The sequence below is a fragment of the Osmerus mordax genome, chromosome 13, assembly GCF_038355195.1.
Source record: "Osmerus mordax isolate fOsmMor3 chromosome 13, fOsmMor3.pri, whole genome shotgun sequence".
NCBI classification, from domain to species: domain Eukaryota; kingdom Metazoa; phylum Chordata; class Actinopteri; order Osmeriformes; family Osmeridae; genus Osmerus; species Osmerus mordax.
In genome coordinates, this window is record NC_090062.1 from 12,571,515 (window position 1) to 12,592,204 (window position 20,690).

At 42.1% G+C, this 20,690-nt stretch overlaps 1 protein-coding gene across 1 annotated transcript in view; it reads right to left on the reverse strand.

Moving 5' to 3' along the window:
* The window catches only part of tox3 (TOX high mobility group box family member 3), a 35,970-nt gene that overhangs the window by 2,467 nt on the left and 12,813 nt on the right, over positions 1-20,690 (reverse strand). Inside the window, exons 2-6 of the mRNA XM_067249119.1 lie at positions 12,962-13,027; positions 7,357-7,608; positions 1,017-1,280; positions 628-855; positions 204-284 (exon numbers count right to left, since the gene is read on the reverse strand). Of these exons, the coding sequence (XP_067105220.1) occupies positions 204-284; positions 628-855; positions 1,017-1,280; positions 7,357-7,608; positions 12,962-13,027 (891 nt within the window). The remainder of the gene's footprint in view (positions 1-203; positions 285-627; positions 856-1,016; positions 1,281-7,356; positions 7,609-12,961; positions 13,028-20,690) is intronic.

Below are 20,690 nucleotides of genomic sequence, written 5' to 3' on the forward strand. Positions count from 1 at the left end.
AATGTGTTAGTCATATGTAAAGAATGATTATACACAAATGCAGAACCCATTTGAACCCGTTTAAAAGAGGACTCTCTCGCAGAAGTAAAACAACACCAGCAGAAGGGTGACAAGCTCCATGGGAAAATGTGAATATTCAATTTACTGCATGTCAGTATCAAATTCCTGTTTCTGTCAGGTGAAAAGTGAAAGCAGAGTCTCACCTTGGAAACCAGGCTGGCACGGTATGCAGCAAGGGCTTTCAAATACTCCTTTTTGGCAGCCTCTGTTTTGCTTTTGTACACCTGCAATGACAAGAAGGACAGGTGTGAACGACAGGTGAGAAACAAAGGGTCTCTCAATGCTTCTTTTCACCTGAGGCAATTTCATAAAGTGTCAAAACTGTCTGCTTTGTAGGTCTGGGTCTATCAATTTCCTTTCTCTTTTACCCATGAAGTCAGAACTCAATAAACCTGGAATTTAGTATCACACTCCATACTGCTAAGCAACAAAACTGCAAGGTATTGATTGACAAACAGAGAGTTAAAATTGCAATTTAACTTAATTCACACTATTGGAGCAATTATTTGTATTCGCTAACAATCAAGTGGTACGTCTTCAACCAGACGGAAAACATGTTTGTCTCACCTGCTTCTGTTCCTCTCCCAAGCCATCCCACATCGATGCTACAATCTTGGAGACTTCTCCAAAGGTGGCATTGGGGTTCTGGCCTTTAATGGCCGCCTGTGTGTCTCTGAAGAACAGGGCGTAGGCCGACACTGGCTTCTGGGGCTCATTGGGATCCTTCTTCTTCTTCTTCTTGGGGGTCTTGGGCTTCTTCCCAGCATCTGGAGCTGGGCGCTTTTCTCCAATCACCTGCCACAATCAAAATAGTCTTCCTTAGACAGAGCTTTTGTTAAACACACAAGGTTTGTGACGCCAATTGACATCAACCTCATGTTGAACCTCAATGCAAAGCATTTCTTTGATAATATTTTGTTCTGATGGTATCCAAAAGGTATTTGGTCCCAACTCACCCTGTTGCCATCATCTTGGTCGTCCTCATTGATGGAGCTGGAAGGTGAAGGCGTAGCAGACTTGCTAGCGGGTGGAGAGGGTGAGGTGTGGGCAATGTTCGGTCCCATCATGTTGAGGCCTAGCTGGGCGTTGAGCTGGGACTGGTTGATGGTAGTGAGCTGGTTCCGTGACATCATAGCATTGGGGTTGTTCATACTGATGATGGACCTCATCACCATGGCAGGGTTGGGGGGATACTGGCGAAGGTGGCCCTGGCCAATGTTCTGAACAAGAGGAGGAACACCCAAAAAATGGAATCAGTCCATTGCATTCCTACATTCAGCAGAAGAATCAGGCCATCGTTCTCCAGTGTGTCAGTTATCACATGATACAAAACCCTTGTACACACACCCTATATGAATCAAGGATGAACAAAATAAAAAACTGTAATCTCAGTTACTGAAAATGAAAAGATAGATGCATGCAAACCCAACTTGGTCTGCCAGAAATACACGGTTGCATAACTTGCACTGACTTGGTTGAAAACCCCTTTGTGTGCTTAGGCTTTTGAATGTCATATCCCTAGTCCGTATGAATGGAATGGATCATAGCATATTCTGTATCCTTCAGATGGGTACATAAACTCAAAATCCATTGAAAGGGAACAGTCACATTTTGTATGTGCCATAACTAACTTTGGATATCTGCTCCCCAACAACTCAAAAGGCATTTTTGAAAAGTGTGACATTTCGAAGGTAAAAACTTTCACTGCTTCGGTGATTGAAGCATAAAACGATAACTCCAGTGCATTTAAGAGATGAAATTCTATCTGCTGGCAGCTTTCATAGATCACACTTTGACTGCAAAAGAGTGAAATAATGTAGTTCTGTATAATCAACTCAATAAATCAACTTGCTGAGGGGAATCAGATTTGAGTGTCTTGGACATTTTGCTCTCTTTTACTATCCTGTGTCTAATCAAATAACACATTCAGTGGTTTTTATACATTTTCTTGATAAAACGTTTAGGTCTTCAAAATGTATTTTTGGAGAGGGGGGAGGTGAAGTGTTTGCATTGATTGCAGTGAGGATGAAATGACTAGGATTCCCAGTCTGCCAAGAGGGAAGATAGATCAGAGAGCCAGTACTGCTGACAAGGAACACAGAAAATGAATGAAGAAGGAGGAGGAGAAGAAGAAGAACAAGAAAAAAGAAGTGAACACAGAAAGGTGATTTGTTCTCCCTGGGCACATCCATCTGGTATTCAGCAGCACAAACTCAATCTCTACCAACATCAACACATCATAACACCACACACCTGGATTTATTGCAATGGAAAAAAACTCATGAACTCCCGGTCTTCAAAACAATATTCTTACACCTTCTCAGACAAAAAACATATTGGATTTACAATCCATTTCTTTCTCATATGCCATGTCTACTGCTAATCATAAACACAATCTACCAGGCGAAATGTATTCCATATTTACATCTGCATAGAAGCTTCTGTAAAAGCGGGAGCATTATTCAGAGTTGTTTTTCATCCTGATATTGCAAATATGGTGCCATTCAATTCCCTCCCTGAATAAATGCCGCTATAAGTGAGCCTGTGTGAGCGACTATGATTTACATATCTGCAGTCTAGAATGTTCTAGTTGATGTGGAAGTCTCATTGTCATCTCCATTAGTGAGCACACAAGGGCTCTAACAGTGCTCTCTACTCCTTGAGAACATCAAAGATGCACACTGAGCTCATTAGCCGTGACCATCTGTATAATAACACTTTGGTCCAATCCCACTGATGCAATTTCACTTACTGCAATGACTCATTCTGCAGTTTTTTCCCACACATAATTTTCTCTCCAAATGGCCTTTCCTTGTTCAAAGGGCACTTACAAAATGCTTTTACTTTAAAAAGAGAAGGCCACTGATAGTTCTTATTGGTTTGTGTAAAATATGGTCACATCTTGTCGATCTCTCTCAACTATTACTCAACTGTCACAGGATAGATGAATGAATGGAGTGTTGATTTGTGTTTTTTTTTACAACTTGTTCAGTTTATAATTATTAAAAAAAACACATCAACTCCTAATAACAGAACCATGTTATCCAACATAAAAAGACATTAACCAATCCTAGTTCAAGTGATATAAAAAAACATTTTACAGTTACCTTGATTAAGAAGCTGTGTGTGAATCTGCAAAAAGTCAGTTTATTCCAATCCTTCTGTTTTCTCATTTGCATTTTGATTGCAATATTGTCTGCAGTCACAGAGTAGACATCTAACTACTTATTTTGATAGTCATCATAAATCTGTAAATAAGTCCTTATCTTGAGTGCACAGTGGCCAGATGTGCCCAGCCCCCGACCCACTCCAACCCCCTCCTAAACCCCTCCTTTGCCAGTCTCCATCCACATCCTCTTGTATGGGTGTGTGTGTGTGTGCGTGTGTGTGTGAGAGCTTGTCTTTGTGAATGAGTCTGTGCATGTTTGTATATCAAACACTAGTAAGCTAGTAAGAGTCAAAGCAATCTATCCTCCAATCAATAAATCTGTCTGATGGAAACATTGAGAGGAAAATACTCGACTTGTACTCTTTAAAACCCTGAGCTCAGGACAACTCCAGTAAAAAGGACCCAGCTTGACCCATGTACCGGTCAAGCCACCACAAGTCCATTGACTTGTTTGATGGAAGACTGTTTTCTGGAAAAATCATTCTATCCTCTCCTCAACATCAAAGCATTGCAACAACTATCAGACGCAATAAAACACAGCAACAATGACCAACCTCCTTCTGTCACACACAGGGCAATACACACAGCAGCTGGTTTTGAAAAATGCTATATTACTTATTCACACGCACAAGTGCAGAGGATAAAAATCTCAATAGGGAGGTCAATGAAAACAGCATAGAGTCTGTTCTTCAAGATATTGGAATCAGAATTTGGGGAGGTGGGGAATTTATTAACAGTGGCACTGTGTGAGCTGTAACAGGCTGAAAAGAATGTTAACAAGTTCAATTTCCATTCAATCAACGACAGAGCTCTTGGAAATGTTCCATTGCAGGCGAAGGGTAAAATCATCTATATGGTAATTATAGGATGAATCCCCCAGTAACTTTCGCCAGCATGAAAGGTCAGTCCTATTAAAGATAGTTTATCAGTCCTCTGCACATATTCCTTTACTGGTCTTCTAAACGGGAACATCATTTTATTTTCATTCCCATTTTCGGCTACCTGCAGAACTCAGTGCTTAAGCCAAATGAGAAAAATGGAATTTTGAATGCTGGTAAAGCTATAATAGCATGAAGATAAATTGTTTTTCTCTCTTTACCCCCTGTCTCAGGGCAACACACCTTATTTTGTCCTCCTCTGCATACATAGTTCCGCCAACCTTTCTTAACCTACACAGCCCCCCAAAACTCTCCACCCCCACACCCAGCCTGAAATGTATTCTAATTCTCCACACCCCTCCTTTTTTCCCCTGACCATGACTCCCTCCCCTTGCAACAGTGCCTCGCACCCTTCCCCTGCTTCTCCTCATGCACTGTGGGTATTTAAAACTTGTTCAACATGATATCATTTCATTTCAAGCACTGCCTGAGAAAACCAAATTAAAGAATCAATCACATAGAAGGTCAGGTTGAGACTTCATTACAAGTATTGCATGCCTGCATGAATATCTTTCATTTCTGTCTGACCCAATATGTCACAATAGCTGTCTGCAGTAAGAAAAAGGAGAGAGAAAAAAACAGGACGGGAGGGAAAATCCACTCTCTGAAATTGATGTACAACTGATGTCAGTCGTACTAGGCTTGGAAGGGAGATAAGAGCACGAAAAAAAAAGAAAAGCAACAAGGGTCACATTTTCCAGTACATTTAGGACACACTAGTATGAATTGGTTCAATTTCATCATAGAAACCACCATCTGCAAATTACTTACTTATATCCGATTGCGTTGTTGAGCATTGTCTAAAGCTCAACTATTCAATCAAAATTGTCATGGTCCAATCGATAATCACAAAATGTAGCTAAAGGTGCATATCTACAAACTCAACCTAGGTCATCTCTCACAACAAATGTAATCATGTGCACTACATCTCTGTATCTATTTATGTTAGAAAACACAGCAAAAGTATAAACAAAATGGATCTCTATTCTGATCTCCACTCTTGGTGGCTACTGTACATTTCCAACCCAATTATAAATGACATTCTGTAGAGAATGTTTCATGTACTGCTCTGCTTGTGTTTACCTGTGAAGGGAAGCAAGCTAAAAAGATGGAAGAGATAGCCTGTTTTTTCTGAACAAGAATAGAAGACCTGTGCAGCAGCCAGTGAAATAGGTCGAGCTGTGAGTAAAGCAATACTGGCAGCTCTAGCTCCAATACTATTTGGCACCATTGAGACCCAATCACAAATCAGGAGGACACATGCTGGGAGACAAAAATGAGAGTCAGGAGCTTGTTAGGAGAGCAGATTAAATAAATAATGACTTCACATTCAGGGCTTGCCAGGCGTTTTTGCAGCCGAGAAATGTATTTCTCTTTGTAGAACCACAGCATCTGTGGCCAATTTGCAAGACATACGCAAGGCATTAGGGGAAAGGAATAGAGGCAATTCTCAAAGAGTACAGGTACAGACATTGGTTTGTTTCTAATAACGTTGGGACAGGCTATCACAGAGAGGATTTATTTACCGTTAGGCAGTTATGAGAAAAAAACAAAAAATTATGTTTGGGGAATATGTGGATCATAGAAAAAAGTTATTGTAACACTGCATGGTTTATATGGGTGTCAAATAACTCATATTGTGATGCTGAATGTTGATATCACTTTGAAACACATTGAAAGACCTTTGCTTGTGTAGTGTCGTTCTATATAATGAATTGCAAAAGATAAGGTTGCTTATTTAATCAAACTTTGATTTTCCCCTTTCAAAGCCAAGACAATGACGTAAATCAATGGAATTTTCAATGCCTTGTCTCACTGTTCAGGACTTTTGGGGATCAATCCCATTTGCACACAAAATAAGAGGCAACCGTAAGCCTTTCTGTGGTACAATGTGCGGTGAGTGATAAAGAGAGAGCAGTGTGCCAGTGACAATGCCACAAGGCAAGGAGCAGAAACCTACATTCTCCACTCACTTTTAATAGAGTCTCCTCACAATCGGAGACATGAGCCATGCAAATGGTGTTAAAGAGGAATAATGTTTGAGAATCAAATCTAATCCTCCACCAAGTCGTGAGAACAGTCAGGACGGTAATTGTGTCAAGGTTTCGTTTCTTCCAGATGTAGAAAGCTTAACTGACCATGAAATGAAAATTCTGTAGGCAAAAGCCTTCTGGGACTTTATTTTAAAAGCTGCAATTATTTTACATGCCAACAGCATTGAAGGGAAAAAAGTTATAAAATGTGTGGTGCCTAGTCATATAGCAATGTAAATAAATATATTTAATGTGACAGCAGTGTGTAACAAAAAGGTGTGGGGGGTATAAAGCCTATTTGATATAAACAGACAGTAAAAAGATAATGATATTTTCCCTCAATGGTGGTTCACAAAACAAACCCGCTATCAATATCATCATCTCTGCCAGTGATACTCTTGGCTTCCATTTCTTTTCCCCTAAATGAATCCACAATTTTCTGTAATAGGGCTCTAAGACAACTAGTCAGGCAGTGACATTTCCATTTTTCCTCCTCAGTGCCTCTGTGTCTGTGGCATTTGAAAATGCCTTTTTCTATCAACAATCTTAAAATCTTTACCACGTAACATTATCAGTATATAATACGTGATTGCTTGGGACCACTATTCCACATTTTAGTGTTCACATCAATGGGCAGCAGGGTTAAGCTTCAAATCCATTCATTGACTTCTTGGCTAAGTACTAGCTCTGAAAGGTTAATTCTAGAAGCCCTTGGTTATTCAACACAGAGTAAAAAAACTAAACTGCAACAAGGTATTGTAGTTGGGTTCATTCAGGCGCAGAGAACTAAAGGCATGGAATTCCTATGTGACAGCTAGTTGACAGCACAATGCATCAGAATTTGCTGTCGGTCTTTCTGGAACATACATCATAAAAAAAAGGAGTGTAGTATTAGGGCGCACCAATATACCACAGTAAAAAGACGAGTCATGTTGAACACACAATGTTTGACCCTCATTACTGCAATGTTGTACTTTCTTTCTTACTTTGTAAACAAGACCAGATGCTGTGGCAGGTGCAGCAACTGCAGGAGGTGGGTGATTTACAGAGTGAAGGTTATGGCTCAGTGGAACGGCTCATGTAGGTCTGGCTACTCATACTTTCATAAGTGTCATGGAGTCGAAGTTCCAGCATAGGGCCAGTTTGTTGTACTCACCACTGGAAGGCCGTTGTTTCCAGCCAGACCCTCTTGATCCATCATGTTCCGTGAGATGGTGATGGAGGGCAGTTCCAGACTCTGAGGCGGGAACTGGGGGGTGAAGGGACCCCTGTGGTGAGGTGGAGGGTCTGGGACTCCTGGGAAGGGTGTGTCCACCTCTGATAAGCCCAAGCCAGACTCTGTCTCTGGAGGGGGGGTGATGGGAGGGATTTCGAACTCCTCATCGCCCAGGCTGGGGGTGTGAAATGTCTGAAGAAGAAAGAGAGTTCCATGTTGTTAATGACAATACATACTACATAGACTCTTAGGATCAAAGCAATGGTTTAAACTATCCATCAAGGTGTGGTGGATCTCTCCATTGCACATCAAAACTTGTGTTCCAGTGATTAAAGGAAAGAACTTTGCTTTAAATTGGAGTGGTGATACACTTGCCTATTAACAAACTGAGATATAACATTTCGTAAAACCTATTCAAGTCCACTCTGAGCTGAGGCGGGGGAAGAATGTGCAGAATGGAGACGATGTCAAATCCGAAAATATCAAGCAGCAATCATGAGAGAGGAGCAACATGAAAAAAGCTCTTAATCTTAGGGAGGGGGGGGGGGGGGTAAAGTGTGTAGGGTTGGAAGATGTTGGGCGGAGAAAGTGCGGAGAAAACACACGTCACACAGAGATGTGTTTAAAGAACATTTTCAGAGATTATTGCACTTTGCCAGAAGTGTTTCTCTTTGTTCCCCATGCTTGCACCCTTAAATCTGCTCATCAAACAGCCTAATCCCTCTCCCTTCTGAATTAAAGCTTTTGGACACACTTAATTTGCTTATTTGGCTTCTTGGAGATGGGACTGCTCACCTACTCCGGGCTTGTCTTCATCTGCACATTCCATAAGCCAGTCTTCGAAAGGCCAATGTATTCACGCCTCAACAATGACCAAATTTCAGCAACATCCAGATAAGTTTGGTCACAGGCATGTTGGGAATCAAGTGCTCCCTCTCCTCCATATCAAAGCTTTACGTTGAGTTCAAACCCGTCTCTCTATGCCTTGGGTCAGTGTTTTATCATTGTTGATTCACATGTTGCCAGGATAGGCTTGGGGAGAGAACATATGTCAATCTCATTCTCCCTCTCTCCCTCTCTCCAGTCTGGCAGTGGAATAATACAAAAGGAAAGCAGTGGGGGGAATGTGCCAACATAGCCCTTGATTAGAGTATATTAATGTTCCCCTCGCTTGCCTTAGCACACAGACACTTGAAACTAAATCATTGCCTACTCAAGGCAGCTGTCTTAACAAGCGTTGAAGAATTCCAGTGGAAGAGATGGCTAATAGAGTTATCTTTAAAAAAAGTTCCCTTAATTTATTTCCATATATCAGTGTTTTGGTTTAAATTTGCTTGTTTCACAACTGTTAAATCTGTATGTTTCTCTGAAGGAGCCACATCATCTTCACCCCAGCTTTTTCTTCAACTTCAATCTGTGAGAAGCAGACAAACTAACTACAAACAACCATTGTACTCTGCTTCCATCTCGTCCCTGAGCCCAAAGGAAACAAACCCCTTTCTGGAACATTCTTCACTTCCATGCCTAATAACAGCGGAGAGTCCAAACTAATCAAAACAAAAAGTGTTTAACATAAATAAAATGGACAGTCATGACTCAACGCTGGAGTGTCCAGGCTGACATATGGAAGTGATCAGGGGAAGAAGATCATCTCAGACAATCAAAACCTGAACCTGTCATTAGGGAAGATTGACGTGCAGTAAAAAAAAAATGTTTGGCTACTTTTACAGTCCTCTCCATTATGGTCAAGGAGAGAGACAAGCCATGGTTTCAATTGGTGTCTCTCATATGGATACAATTTGCAATGCAAGCAAATTTCCTCAGGCGTTACAATGTGTAAGTGAAATCAGGGCAGCGTACAGGACTATATATAGACAGTCTTGCCCTATGGGCTAGTGTACTGTGGCCTGAATTACAGTGCCAACCGAGAGCTCTGAGACAACCATGGTTGAAGGTGAGCTGAGGTGAATTCCATTTTTATAGTAAAACAGAGCAAATGTGACTGCGACCTTTAAGATAAACACAGACATGCCCTTCAAGGGCAGCAATGGAAGGATTTGGTTTCTGCTAAACAGCACAGAAGTGAAGGAGAGAAAAGGAAGGGGGGAGAAAGAGATAAAGAAAGAAAGACAGGGGGGAAGAGAACAAATGGAGTGGGATCACTCCCAAACACTAAGCCCGTGCCTCATCTGCCGCAGTTAATGATGATCCAAATTAACATCTGCACGAGAAGAGTTGCAAATGGAGACACAGAGACACGTCTCGTCCGGGAGTATGGAAGGTGTCAGCTGTCACTGATGGCCTGCTCCTCTGGGAGGAGGTGCCAGACTAAGGAGAGCCTGGTGGAGCCCAGAGAGAGAGTGTGTTACAGCCTTGCACACTGCCTGGTGTCACTTCACATAAAGCCTGCCTAATTCTGCACTGGGAGCAGCTTAGGGGGGGCTCTGATCTCAGATTAAGAGATGCACAATCCACTTTCTTCACATCAGCGCCTGATTATCCATTTAAATTGTTCTGAAAGCTCAGCAGAGGCAAGTGCCAAGCCAGATGCTGGCTCTGGGTGTGAGAGCATGTATGTGTGAGTGTGTGTGTGACGGGAAGCTCCGTTGGCAAGCTCAGGGTCCGATGGTACAGTGGTGGGGGGCAGAACAGGCCTTGTAAGAGAGAGTCCAGATCTCATGCCCCAGCAGATGTGCAGGGAATCTCCCTGACACCATGTGCCATGTACACTACTCATGCATTACAGTGCAAGCATGGTGGTAAGTACTATTAACTCCCAAAGACATTGAAAAGCTACATGATTAATGAGAGATTTCCAGATTCAGGGACCCCATCCCACTTTTCATGGTGCCAGTACTGGAGGGTCTCTCCTAACATCAAACAGGGTCATAGTAAAGCTTTGAGGCAATATCTTCAGCCTTTCAATAAATGTTGTAATCCAATTCGCTGATGCAATAACCAAGACTTGTTAAAGGCAGCACCATAGAATTACTGCATATAATAGGCACCAGGATCAATACACCAGGACAACGGCTCCTGTTTCCAATATCAGATGGGCCAGAAAAGACCAGCTACTCAAATGACATCACTGAGGCCCACAATCAACATGTTTCAAATTTGGACCATCTTAAATCCATTTCTACATATTTATAGTTCATTACACCTCTCTAATTTGATTGAAAGGGAGAATGGATCCCTCTGTGTGAAACTAAATCCCCTATGCACAGTATCATGTTCCCTCAGGCGAGTAGTCTAGCTCTCAGTCTGAAGGTACTGTATGCTTTAACAAGCACACCAAGGTCATCTTATCTCCTCATGTAAGTGCGCATTGTAATAATACACCAACCTCAATCCAAAACCAGCCAATATTACTTTATCTACTTTACTACTTTATCTGCATTAGATATTTCCTGGTTTCATTTTACTTTCTAGCATGTTTTATTCTGAATTGAAGAATATTCTGTGAGTTCTAATCCTACTGAGCCAAATAGTACCAAGTTTAAGAAGGTCTGGCAGTTTTTTTAAGTTGCCCTTTGGTTCCAGTTGAAAACAATGTCTGTGTAAATGACGCTGCATAAATGTAGCTGCTGTCAAAGTTAGTTGTTCATCACAGAGCAAGATCCATTTTGGCTGGCACTGGTGCAGAAGCCTTCTCTTCCACTGCACCCAAAGCCCAATGCTGACACATTAAGTAGATTAATATGGTGCAACAGCAGAGAGAAAACTCATTTCAGTGTGAAATTACACAACAGAAAGTGGAGAGTCACTTTAATTTTACTTCAGCTCAGGTTACAAAAAACGATACGGCATCCACTCCAATCATGTTTTCATTGGAAAATAAAAGAATCTGTGCTCTGCGGTTACACTCCTTCCCTACATTCCCACTCCTCGCAATTTTCGCTTCTATGGAATTGGATATATCAGTGTTTTATATCATGACAAAGGTAAAATTGCATAACTACTATGTACATTTTTGATATTTGTAATGCAAAATTGTATGATCATTATTTTTATGTATTTTAACCTTTGATACTTGTAATGTAATGTATGTTTTAAATGTTAGATATTGGTATTGTAATGTATGTTTTAAATGTTTGATATATGTATGTAAGTTTTATATGTGGACCCCACTAAAGGTAGCTCTGTCTTAGGGTAGAGCTAATGGGGATCCTTCTAAATACACAAATAAATAAACAAACTCCCTCTCTCTCTCTCTGAAAATGGAAGAGTGAAGACAAAATGTAGGCTAAAGTACAATGCCATCTGCGCTATAACACTGGAAACAGTTGTTCCTTTTGATAAAATGCAAATGACTCAGGCTGTTGTATCAAGTCCTTACCAGACCAGCCCCCATCCTGACCCAGCGGGCCCTCACAGCTGGAGCTGAACGCTTTCTGAACACTCTGTAAACGCTCTGTGAACAGCTTGTGCTGGCGTGGCCTCGCCACGCTGAGCCTCACCAGTCCAGTAGATGTGCAGGATGCACCCAGTCGGAGCAAATGTGGGGGGAAATTAAACTTCTCCCTTTAAGTCTCTTGCTTTGTACTCTGGTCATTCAGTGGATTTGAGGTCAAAGGACCCCGCTCGTAACAGCCCTGCACCTGAATGTACCAGGAAAATTGCTATGGAGCTAACGATACAGGGAACTGCTGTTTCCTGCTAACTACTCCAGTTAAGATGCTTTTATACCATTTCAAAAAAGGCCTTAATTTTCCCTGCTGTAAGATGATTATTTGATAGGGTTAAACATCTCAAGGGAGATTACTGTTTTAGTTTGATTAGGAATGGCTTGGTTAAACTACAAAGGCTGACAAGTATTTTTGGAGGTTTGTGTCTAATGACAGGGTTGAAGTGAAGGAGTACACTGATATATTTAGCACACTGTTGAGTTTTAATCCAGCCAAAGCTCTGAGTGAAAGCTCTGGGAAAGTCACAGAGCCTAACTGTTCCCAACCTGCACGTGCCTTTCATGAAATATACACTTTATACCTATAACACAGACACTTCTATTGTATTATGATGCCAGGTGGCATGTTGTAACATCGTCAACTGTCAGGTAAAAGAATGGTAAAAGAATGGTAAGGTGGGTGACAGAGCTAGCTCTCATCTGGCTCCTTCATGGCCTCTTTGAATGAGAATGAAAACAGGTGTCTTTTTGGAAAGATACCTTGGCTATCTGAGTGCTGTCCAGGCAGTCACATTACAGAGGTTTCACAATCCACACTGTTGCTCTAAAGGAAGTTTTTATGTTGAACTGGGCTGATCTTTTGCATCTCTGCAAAATTATGTGTGTATAGATGTATATGAGGTCCAGGCCTCGATGGGTGTTTCCAACATTGTATCGTGCGTGCACAGTAGCCTATCCAGTATGCAGTCGGAGACAGGTGAACATTTTATTAACAATGTTTAGAACCAACCAGATTTCAGACTAATATCATCTGAAATGTGTTGATTCAGAAAAGATTTGGTCTGTCAGACTCTGCCATCCCTGATCTACTCTTAAATACTGAGCTTGTATTAAGTAACAGTGATATGGCATACTTACATCACCAGCTGCAAGCAGGGCACCGTTCGCCTCCGCCATATTCATGTAGTTGTTGTTGTTCTGGAACTGCAAGAGAAGAAGAGCGCTGATCATCATCAACATGACCTTATATCAACATTACATCAACTGATGAAACATGAGACATCTCCCTTTCAGAATGGGTGTCCATCCATTCATGGGTGTATCACTTGGTGTCACGTGTTTACATTGTGAGTTAACCCCTCGCTCTCCTTGCATCCTGACAACTATTGCTTCATTATTTGTTGGAACGATGCCTATCCTGGGAGAGGCCTGGCCAATTCAGTACGGGATAATTAGATTGCGGGCCTGGCTATTCAGACCTTATGAGATGGCAATTAAGGAGGGGTTTGCATCACAAAGCAAAGTATCGAGATGCAGTGGCAGGTTATTAACTTGAAGTAACCCATGATGGTGATGGTGGTGGTAGTGGGGGCTGAAGCTGCTTAGGAACAATCACAAGATGGTGGCGAGTAGGACTAGATTATTGTAGGTTTGGGTTTGGTCGGGCTCATAAGTGGGGGTTAAGTGTAGATGAGCTATTAAATACAGTGGCGCTTTGGGTAAGAAATAGCATGGTGCTTTCTCAACCGACTCCTCTAAACCCACACACAGCCTCCTCCCTGGCAAAATGGCTGCCACTTCCTTTCTTCTGAGACACAAGCGTGCTGACAGATAGGAACAATGGGACAGAGAATGAAGAATTATGGCCTAGCAGCTGGGCCCTGGAGCACAATGCACCTCTCTGTGAGTGAGCAGCGCCAACCCAGCCTACACAGGGAGGCAGAAAGAGCAAACCACAGTGTGTTGCGTCTTCATACGAAAACCCCAAGACACTTTCCCAGTTCAACAAAGCAGTGGAGTAATCTCCTTTTGTGTATTTATTACAAAGTCATTATTTCAAAACATTATGAATGCAGAACTCAAACAGAAGTAGAGGGGGGGGGGTGGTTCTTATCTTAGTGAATGCCAAACAATAGTGGAAACAAATTAAGATCAGAGCGAAATGAGAAGTGCGTTCATTTATTTTCTGCTCCTTTGTTTTTTCTTCTTCTCTGTCCCTCCTTTTCTTCTGAGTGGTTAGTATGCGAATGTAATTACCGCAAGAACTGCGTCTAATCAACTGCGAATGGTATCCATTAATTAGTCTGTGCCCTGGAGAGAGAAGGGAGAATCAGCGGCTATGTTAACAGTGTAACGCACCAATGAGAAAGGAAGCCACAAGGCCCGCTAGCAGTTGGCAAAGCAGGTGGTTTGAGCAGCACTCTAGTCCATTGCCAGACCTCTCACCTGGTGCTGCCCTTCTAAACTGCATCTTAGCTGGGCACTGCAGAACAAACACAGTCTTGAACATGCACAGACGAATAGATAAAGTTTACTGAAAAACATCTGACAATTAGAGGTCCTCCCTCCCCAGCCCCAGTAACTTGGAGACCTGACATAGCCAGGGTACGTCAGATATTCTCAGAAGCACTCGGCTAGTAATTAACCTCACAGAAGGCTTATCTGTGGAGTGTTACCCTGCCCCCCCCCTTCTTCTTCTTCTTCTTTAGATTACAAATTGAAGTCTCTGAGATATCCTTCTCCTATTCAAACACAGGGAACATTGTGCCGATGTGGAAAGAGATAGGGTTTCTTGCAGTCTTGTCTTTGTCCCACCCCACCCCTTGTGTTATCCTAGATGTGAGTAACATGTTCCAGAATGTGAACAAACATTGCTTCATGAAGTTACTGATTGATTTGCACATTGTAATTGTATGGAAACTACTAAGAGTGTGCATATATCAAGCTGGAGGAGTGAAGGCTACTGTTTCCAATGTTTGGTGTTTTTCATTGGCGTTATTCATTTCCGAAGCAAAAACCTGTCTTGCACCACCTCTCTACCCATCACACATCTTTACCTTTAATAATGCACGTATCAAAGAATGAACCAGAGGGATAATTTAATGTTCAAATCAAACCCCCTCACCAGCGATGGTGCAATCAGGAAAGGCCAAGCATTAATTAGTGGTGTGAAATTCTCTGGGCTCCGTTTCCTCGGGGTAGGTTTCCAGGCTCCTCTGAGAACAGGTCCAATTCTCCTCGGAGAACCCCCTAACTAACAACCCAGGAAATGTCCCCAGCCACCGGTATCAATCTTGACCATTAAGAGCTCTGTAGCGGCAGGGCATTGGCCCAGACCTCGGTGGAGAAGCCAGGCAGAACAGACAGAGGATCTTGTTATTGTTATTCTCGATTCATTTTGGCCAAACGCGTTTTAATGTTCATGTTCACGGGCCTGGCCGATTGAGTCAAATGCCAGATGAAATTAGATGTGATTGGAGGGACCGTGCAGCTGACGGCTGGGAAGGCACTGAAATGGGTCAGAGCAGACAATGAGCGCTCTGTAATTAAAATGATGAGAGGAGCTGGATGAGTGCAGTAACAGCCTTGTTAGGGCAAACAATGCTACGCTCACAGAAAGCTTTTTGGCAGCGTAGTCCTTTGCCACTGGTGGTGGGAGATGGGCCAATCAGCGGAGTCGTATCACTTGATCATGACAGGGTAGGATGTTACTGAAATGTTATCAGAGGGTGTTCTTTACTTAACCAAGGAACTGACTGGAAAAAATCTATAGGAACACAGCAGCAACAGCCCGGCTGTGACAAAGCCTTTAGACGGCCCAGCACACTGAAGCCCAGCATGTTCCCGAAAACAAGTGATATCTCTCTTTTCCGCTCTCTTTCTCCCCTCTCTCTCTTTCTCCTGGAGGGCTCTGGCTGAGGGGAACGAGCATCGAGAGCAGAGCTCTTTTAAAACAGCTGTGGGATAGGAGGCTTTTATTAACAGGGTGAACCCATGGCCAAAGAAGCTGTGTAATATGAGCTGTGGTGAGCGCCAGACACGGCTAAACGACTGAGCAAACACTGGCCAGGCAGTGTTTTCATTCCCACTTGTGCCCTACCAGCACATTTCTTCAATAAATGTTTCAGAACAGAGAATTAAGAGCTTACATAGCGCCTGATCCCACACTGTACTATTTCAACGATCACAGGGAGATTGAAAAGCATGCTTCCTCTAGTTGACTCATGCTGAGACGAATATCAATTCCCTCCTCTCTTGGAGATAGTGGAGTGCAATCAATTCATTTTAGTAACTCTCCTCTGTTTCAGATTTTCTTCCTATAACTGTCTCTCTTTTTTTGTCTCTCTTTTCTGATAAATTTGATAATTCAGTACTTCCAAGATTTGCCTGGGGACATACTACAACGTAATTTACCAAATGCATCTTAGCTTCCACCATTCAAAGACATATTTGGAGAATCTCAACACTCAAACTAAACATCAATCAGCTTTGCAACCTCTTCAATATATTTGGCACGAATGTAGGCAATGTCATTTGAAAGGGAAATATTTCAACACAATATGTATAACCTTAGACCAAGAATATTCTTATGAAACTGTGTCCAGTGGGAAATAAGCTGTTTGGCAGCTATTACACCAAACAAAATTATTCCAACCCCGGGGCACATGCAATATTACACCAACATGACCCCATCTAACCCAAATATGATGGGGAAACCACACATATCCTATAAGTAAACATGGACTGGACAAGTTTGATCCACAAAATACACGCCTGAAGAGCATCTGATAGTGTAGCAAACTGCCAGTAAGATATAGTGTCCATTTGGAGATAGAATGCTCTGTGCAGGTCCACCAACTGGAGAGCAAAACCTATGTGGACGAGTGGAATGAATATACAGTACATGTTTGGGCTTTTTTTTTTTTTACGACAGAGAAAAAGGCACTTAGATTTTACAATAACGGTCAGAGCCACATTATCAGCCTGCTTGTCTGACAGCAGGTAAGCAACTTGGCCATGTTCCTCTTCCCTGCAGAAACCCAGCAACTAATTCAATCACAAGCAGACGCTTGCCAGAAACATATCAGCTGCTGACAAGCGATTTTACAGTTCAGCTTGAGCTCAGTAATCACAGCCTTGTCTCTGTTCTCTGGGACACGATGCTTGTGCTAATATGTTCTCCAGTCATATCTAGAAAAGAGAGCATGAACACTACTGTTATTTATAAAAAAATAAAATAAAAAGAAGAAGAAAAAACGGTGGTTGCCCCGAGAGACCAAAAGTAATTTGCTTTGGTATTATATCTTTTGGTATGTTTTTCTTGGTCTTGGGTTTGGAAGAATGCCCGTTTAAGACCCTTTCATTTTACAAAAAAGGGAGGAGACCCAACACAAGTGGCACCCTTTCCTCCCCGTCCAGCTCCCGCCCTTCTGGGCCAGTCGTAGCGCAGGGTAAACAGAAACCTCTGGGAAGGTTACCTTCTGATTCCCCTGGTCCTCCTCACTAAATACATACTCATTTACAACCCAATTCAGCGTAAACACTGCAGCTGCCACTAGTGTGATCGCAGGAGCCATTCACGCTCGCAGCACGTCTCCACGCATGCAGTGCATCCTGACATATACACACCTGACAGATATGCAGTATGTCTATATATTCCCCCTATGTGTTCTGTAGTCAATTTGTAAAGCGACTCCACAGCACACTGGGTTCACGCAGTCAGCTCCCATGCTGGTTTCTGATCTGCAGGCCCAATCGATTGGTAATTCAGTTTAAAGATAAAACCATTACTCTGCTCGCACAGCACAGGCTGTTCGGCACATAAGGACCGCTCTTGGAAAAAACACCAATGGTATCATTAAAGGGAAGTTCTCTCCCAGTGTCTCTCTGTCCTTCCGGCTCTGTCTCTCAGAACGAGGATTGAGGAAAGGCCTGGGCAGATTAGAACTGTGTGGTGGGACAGGCCTGAGAGCAGGGCTGGGTCTTATCAGATGCCTGGATCTGGCTGATGACAGTTTCATTCAGTCTGTGTCCTGATTGTCTCCTCTTTTACAGCACTGTGCCCAGCCCTGGTCTTTGTCTCCTCATGCCTGTTTGCTTTAATAAATCTGGACCTGGAGGACAAGTTTAACTCCTTGCAGGGATATCAAACACCACCATAAAAGACCACCTGTTTCCTCTGGTTCACAACCAGTGTTTGGTGTCTGATCTGGGTGAAATAAATGTGGGATCCCAGGTGCTGGTGCCCACTGAAAGGCGGGGTACACAATTTGGTGAATATTGACTTAAAACATGAACAAAAAATAAGACTCTCTCTGCCCCCCACTCCCCCACCCCTCTCTCTCTGAAATGTGAGATCAGGAAATTAGAGATGCTCCTACTTGGGAGTTAACCCTCAATAGGGACTCAGATACAGCATGTATGCGCATGTTAGGAACATTGCTTATTTTTACATTACATAAAGCTTAACATAGACTGCAATAAAAAAATAAAAAAAATAAAGAGTTTCTTTTCATTTTTACTGTTCAGAAAATATGTATTCCTTCTTTTCACATTTCTTTTGTGGGTCCCGCTTGTTATGGCAGTGTTGAAGGATTGTTTAATTGTTTAACTGTGTTTTGTGACAGAGATATTTGTATTGAGGTCTCAAAGCAAGCTGAATATTGTTATTTTCCAGACATATAATAGCCAGTGATTTTAGATGCTTGGTGTGAAGTCACTCCCAAAAGTAGGAATTATAGAATCCTCCACTTCAATGTTGACATGTTTGCAATGTTCAGACTTTCACCTGACAGCACTGGAATCAGTCCACAGATTCAAACCTGTATTTGGTAGCAAAACTACAACCAAAGAAATGGTAGTGGTGCATGAGATAAGCAATAAATTCACATCTAGCTCATTTAAATACTAAGAAGATAACCTTCCAACCTCTCCCCCCTCTCTCTCTAGCTCAATCTGGTCTGCACTCTCCTGAGCAAATCTTAAAAGAAAGCACAAGCTAAATGTGAGTTTCATCTTTGATCTAGCGGGGTGCAGAGCCATTGGCCCATAGCCCACAAAAGGGCTTAGGCAGTGGAGAGGGCCCCAGAAACATGGTGCTGCTTTCCCACAACGGCTGCTGCCTATAAATGTGCACTTTTTGAGAAATGGCATGAAAAAAAAGTACTAGCTTGGTGGTGTTGTCTTGCATTTGCCTTTAAGCCATGTCTTGAGGCTGTTTACTCTGTCCGGCTTTGAAGTAACTCCAGCTGAAGATGCTATCACAGGTGTAGATTTGAAACACGGGCTACTTTCTCACTGTACATGCTCTACAAGAGCTGTAGCCTTCTGTGAGTTTAAAGGCTCATTACCTGTGCTGTGTTTAAGGACAATTCAGGAAAGCTTTTTACCTCTGAAAATGCCTTTTGTTTTGATAGTGGTAATCCGGACGGCACAGCCACTGTACTTGGTTTAACAGGTGGCTATGAGCTCAGGGACCTGGAACTCTTTTGTGAGTAACTGAGAATTAGTTACTCAGAATGAAGTTTATTATTGCTCTGGCAGCATACATACGTCTCCATTCCCTGGATACCATTACTGGTTACTGCACTCATTAGAACTGGCATTGGTAGTGTAAACAGCTAAGACAAGGTCCTGTGGGGGCAAACTAATGTTTAGGGGGCTAGGTGTTATACTGTAATGTTTTAATGACATGAAAAGAAAGAAAAACATTGAATTTAGGTTGAAACAACATGAATGAATTAGGTTATCCATGCAATTGAATGCATCTTAACAAATCTTCTGGATTAAAGTATTGTGACAATAGTTCAAACGTGAAATTTTGGTAGACTTATTAATGTAATGGAAAAACAATGTTGATGTACTTTTGGAGTCTACAACTGGTCTTTATGCTTCTCTCCTTACTCATAAATCAAACTGCTTTAGGCCAGGAATGGATTTTAATACCTAGGACTTTCTTTTCTATGCATGTTTTGGTAAGGATACAGCTGTAAACTGGCGTGGGTGTATCTAGCCCATTTTGCCTCTGTCGTTTCCATTTATTCTTTCGATAAGCCTACAGTAAGTACAAACCGACCAGTTGTTCAATCTCTATAAATCTGAGAAACACAAACTGCTGAGCGGTGACTCATATATCAGTCTATTATACACTACAGGGCTGACTGTATTAAACAAATGGCCATGCCTGCAGCAGGAGACGAGAGGCAGTATAGGAGAGCAGAGGTTATTGTCTAATTTAAATCTTGGCTCCCTTCCCAGAGCTGTACCACATTCCAATTTGTGGCTGTGTTGCTTGGCGCTACTGACAGAGGTCCTGCTGCAAATACTGTTGGGCCCCTCTCCAGAAATGTGTCTGGAAACTGACGATCAACAGGTCAGCGGAGATTAAGATTGAAGCAAATTAGCTGAAATGACCAAAATTGTACAGCGTAAGGATGTTTTCTTTTGTGTTTTCAACACACCTGTCTAATTTCCAATACTTGATACAGTGCATTTCTGTTAATTGAGGGCTGGTGCTCAACAGCACACGTCTGTCACTGAAGCCTGACTGCTTGCACAATTCTTTTTTAAGATTCTATAATGACAGGGCAGCAGCAAAAAAAGACAACTGCAGATACAAAAGACAGCTGTTGATCTATTACCCACAAATTAAAGACAATTAACTGTTCCAAGCATACACAGTCTGGCATATAACATTCATACATTTGACAGACAGGACATCTCTTGGCAACAGGACAAGTTAAATCTAAATAACAAACCTGATGTCTGTTCTATTGAAAATATTTTTTAAGTGAAAGGGTCCATCAACGTGCTTTGCTCGTGTTTTTAACAGTATTTACAGCCAAAATGTCGTTTCAATGTTTCCAAT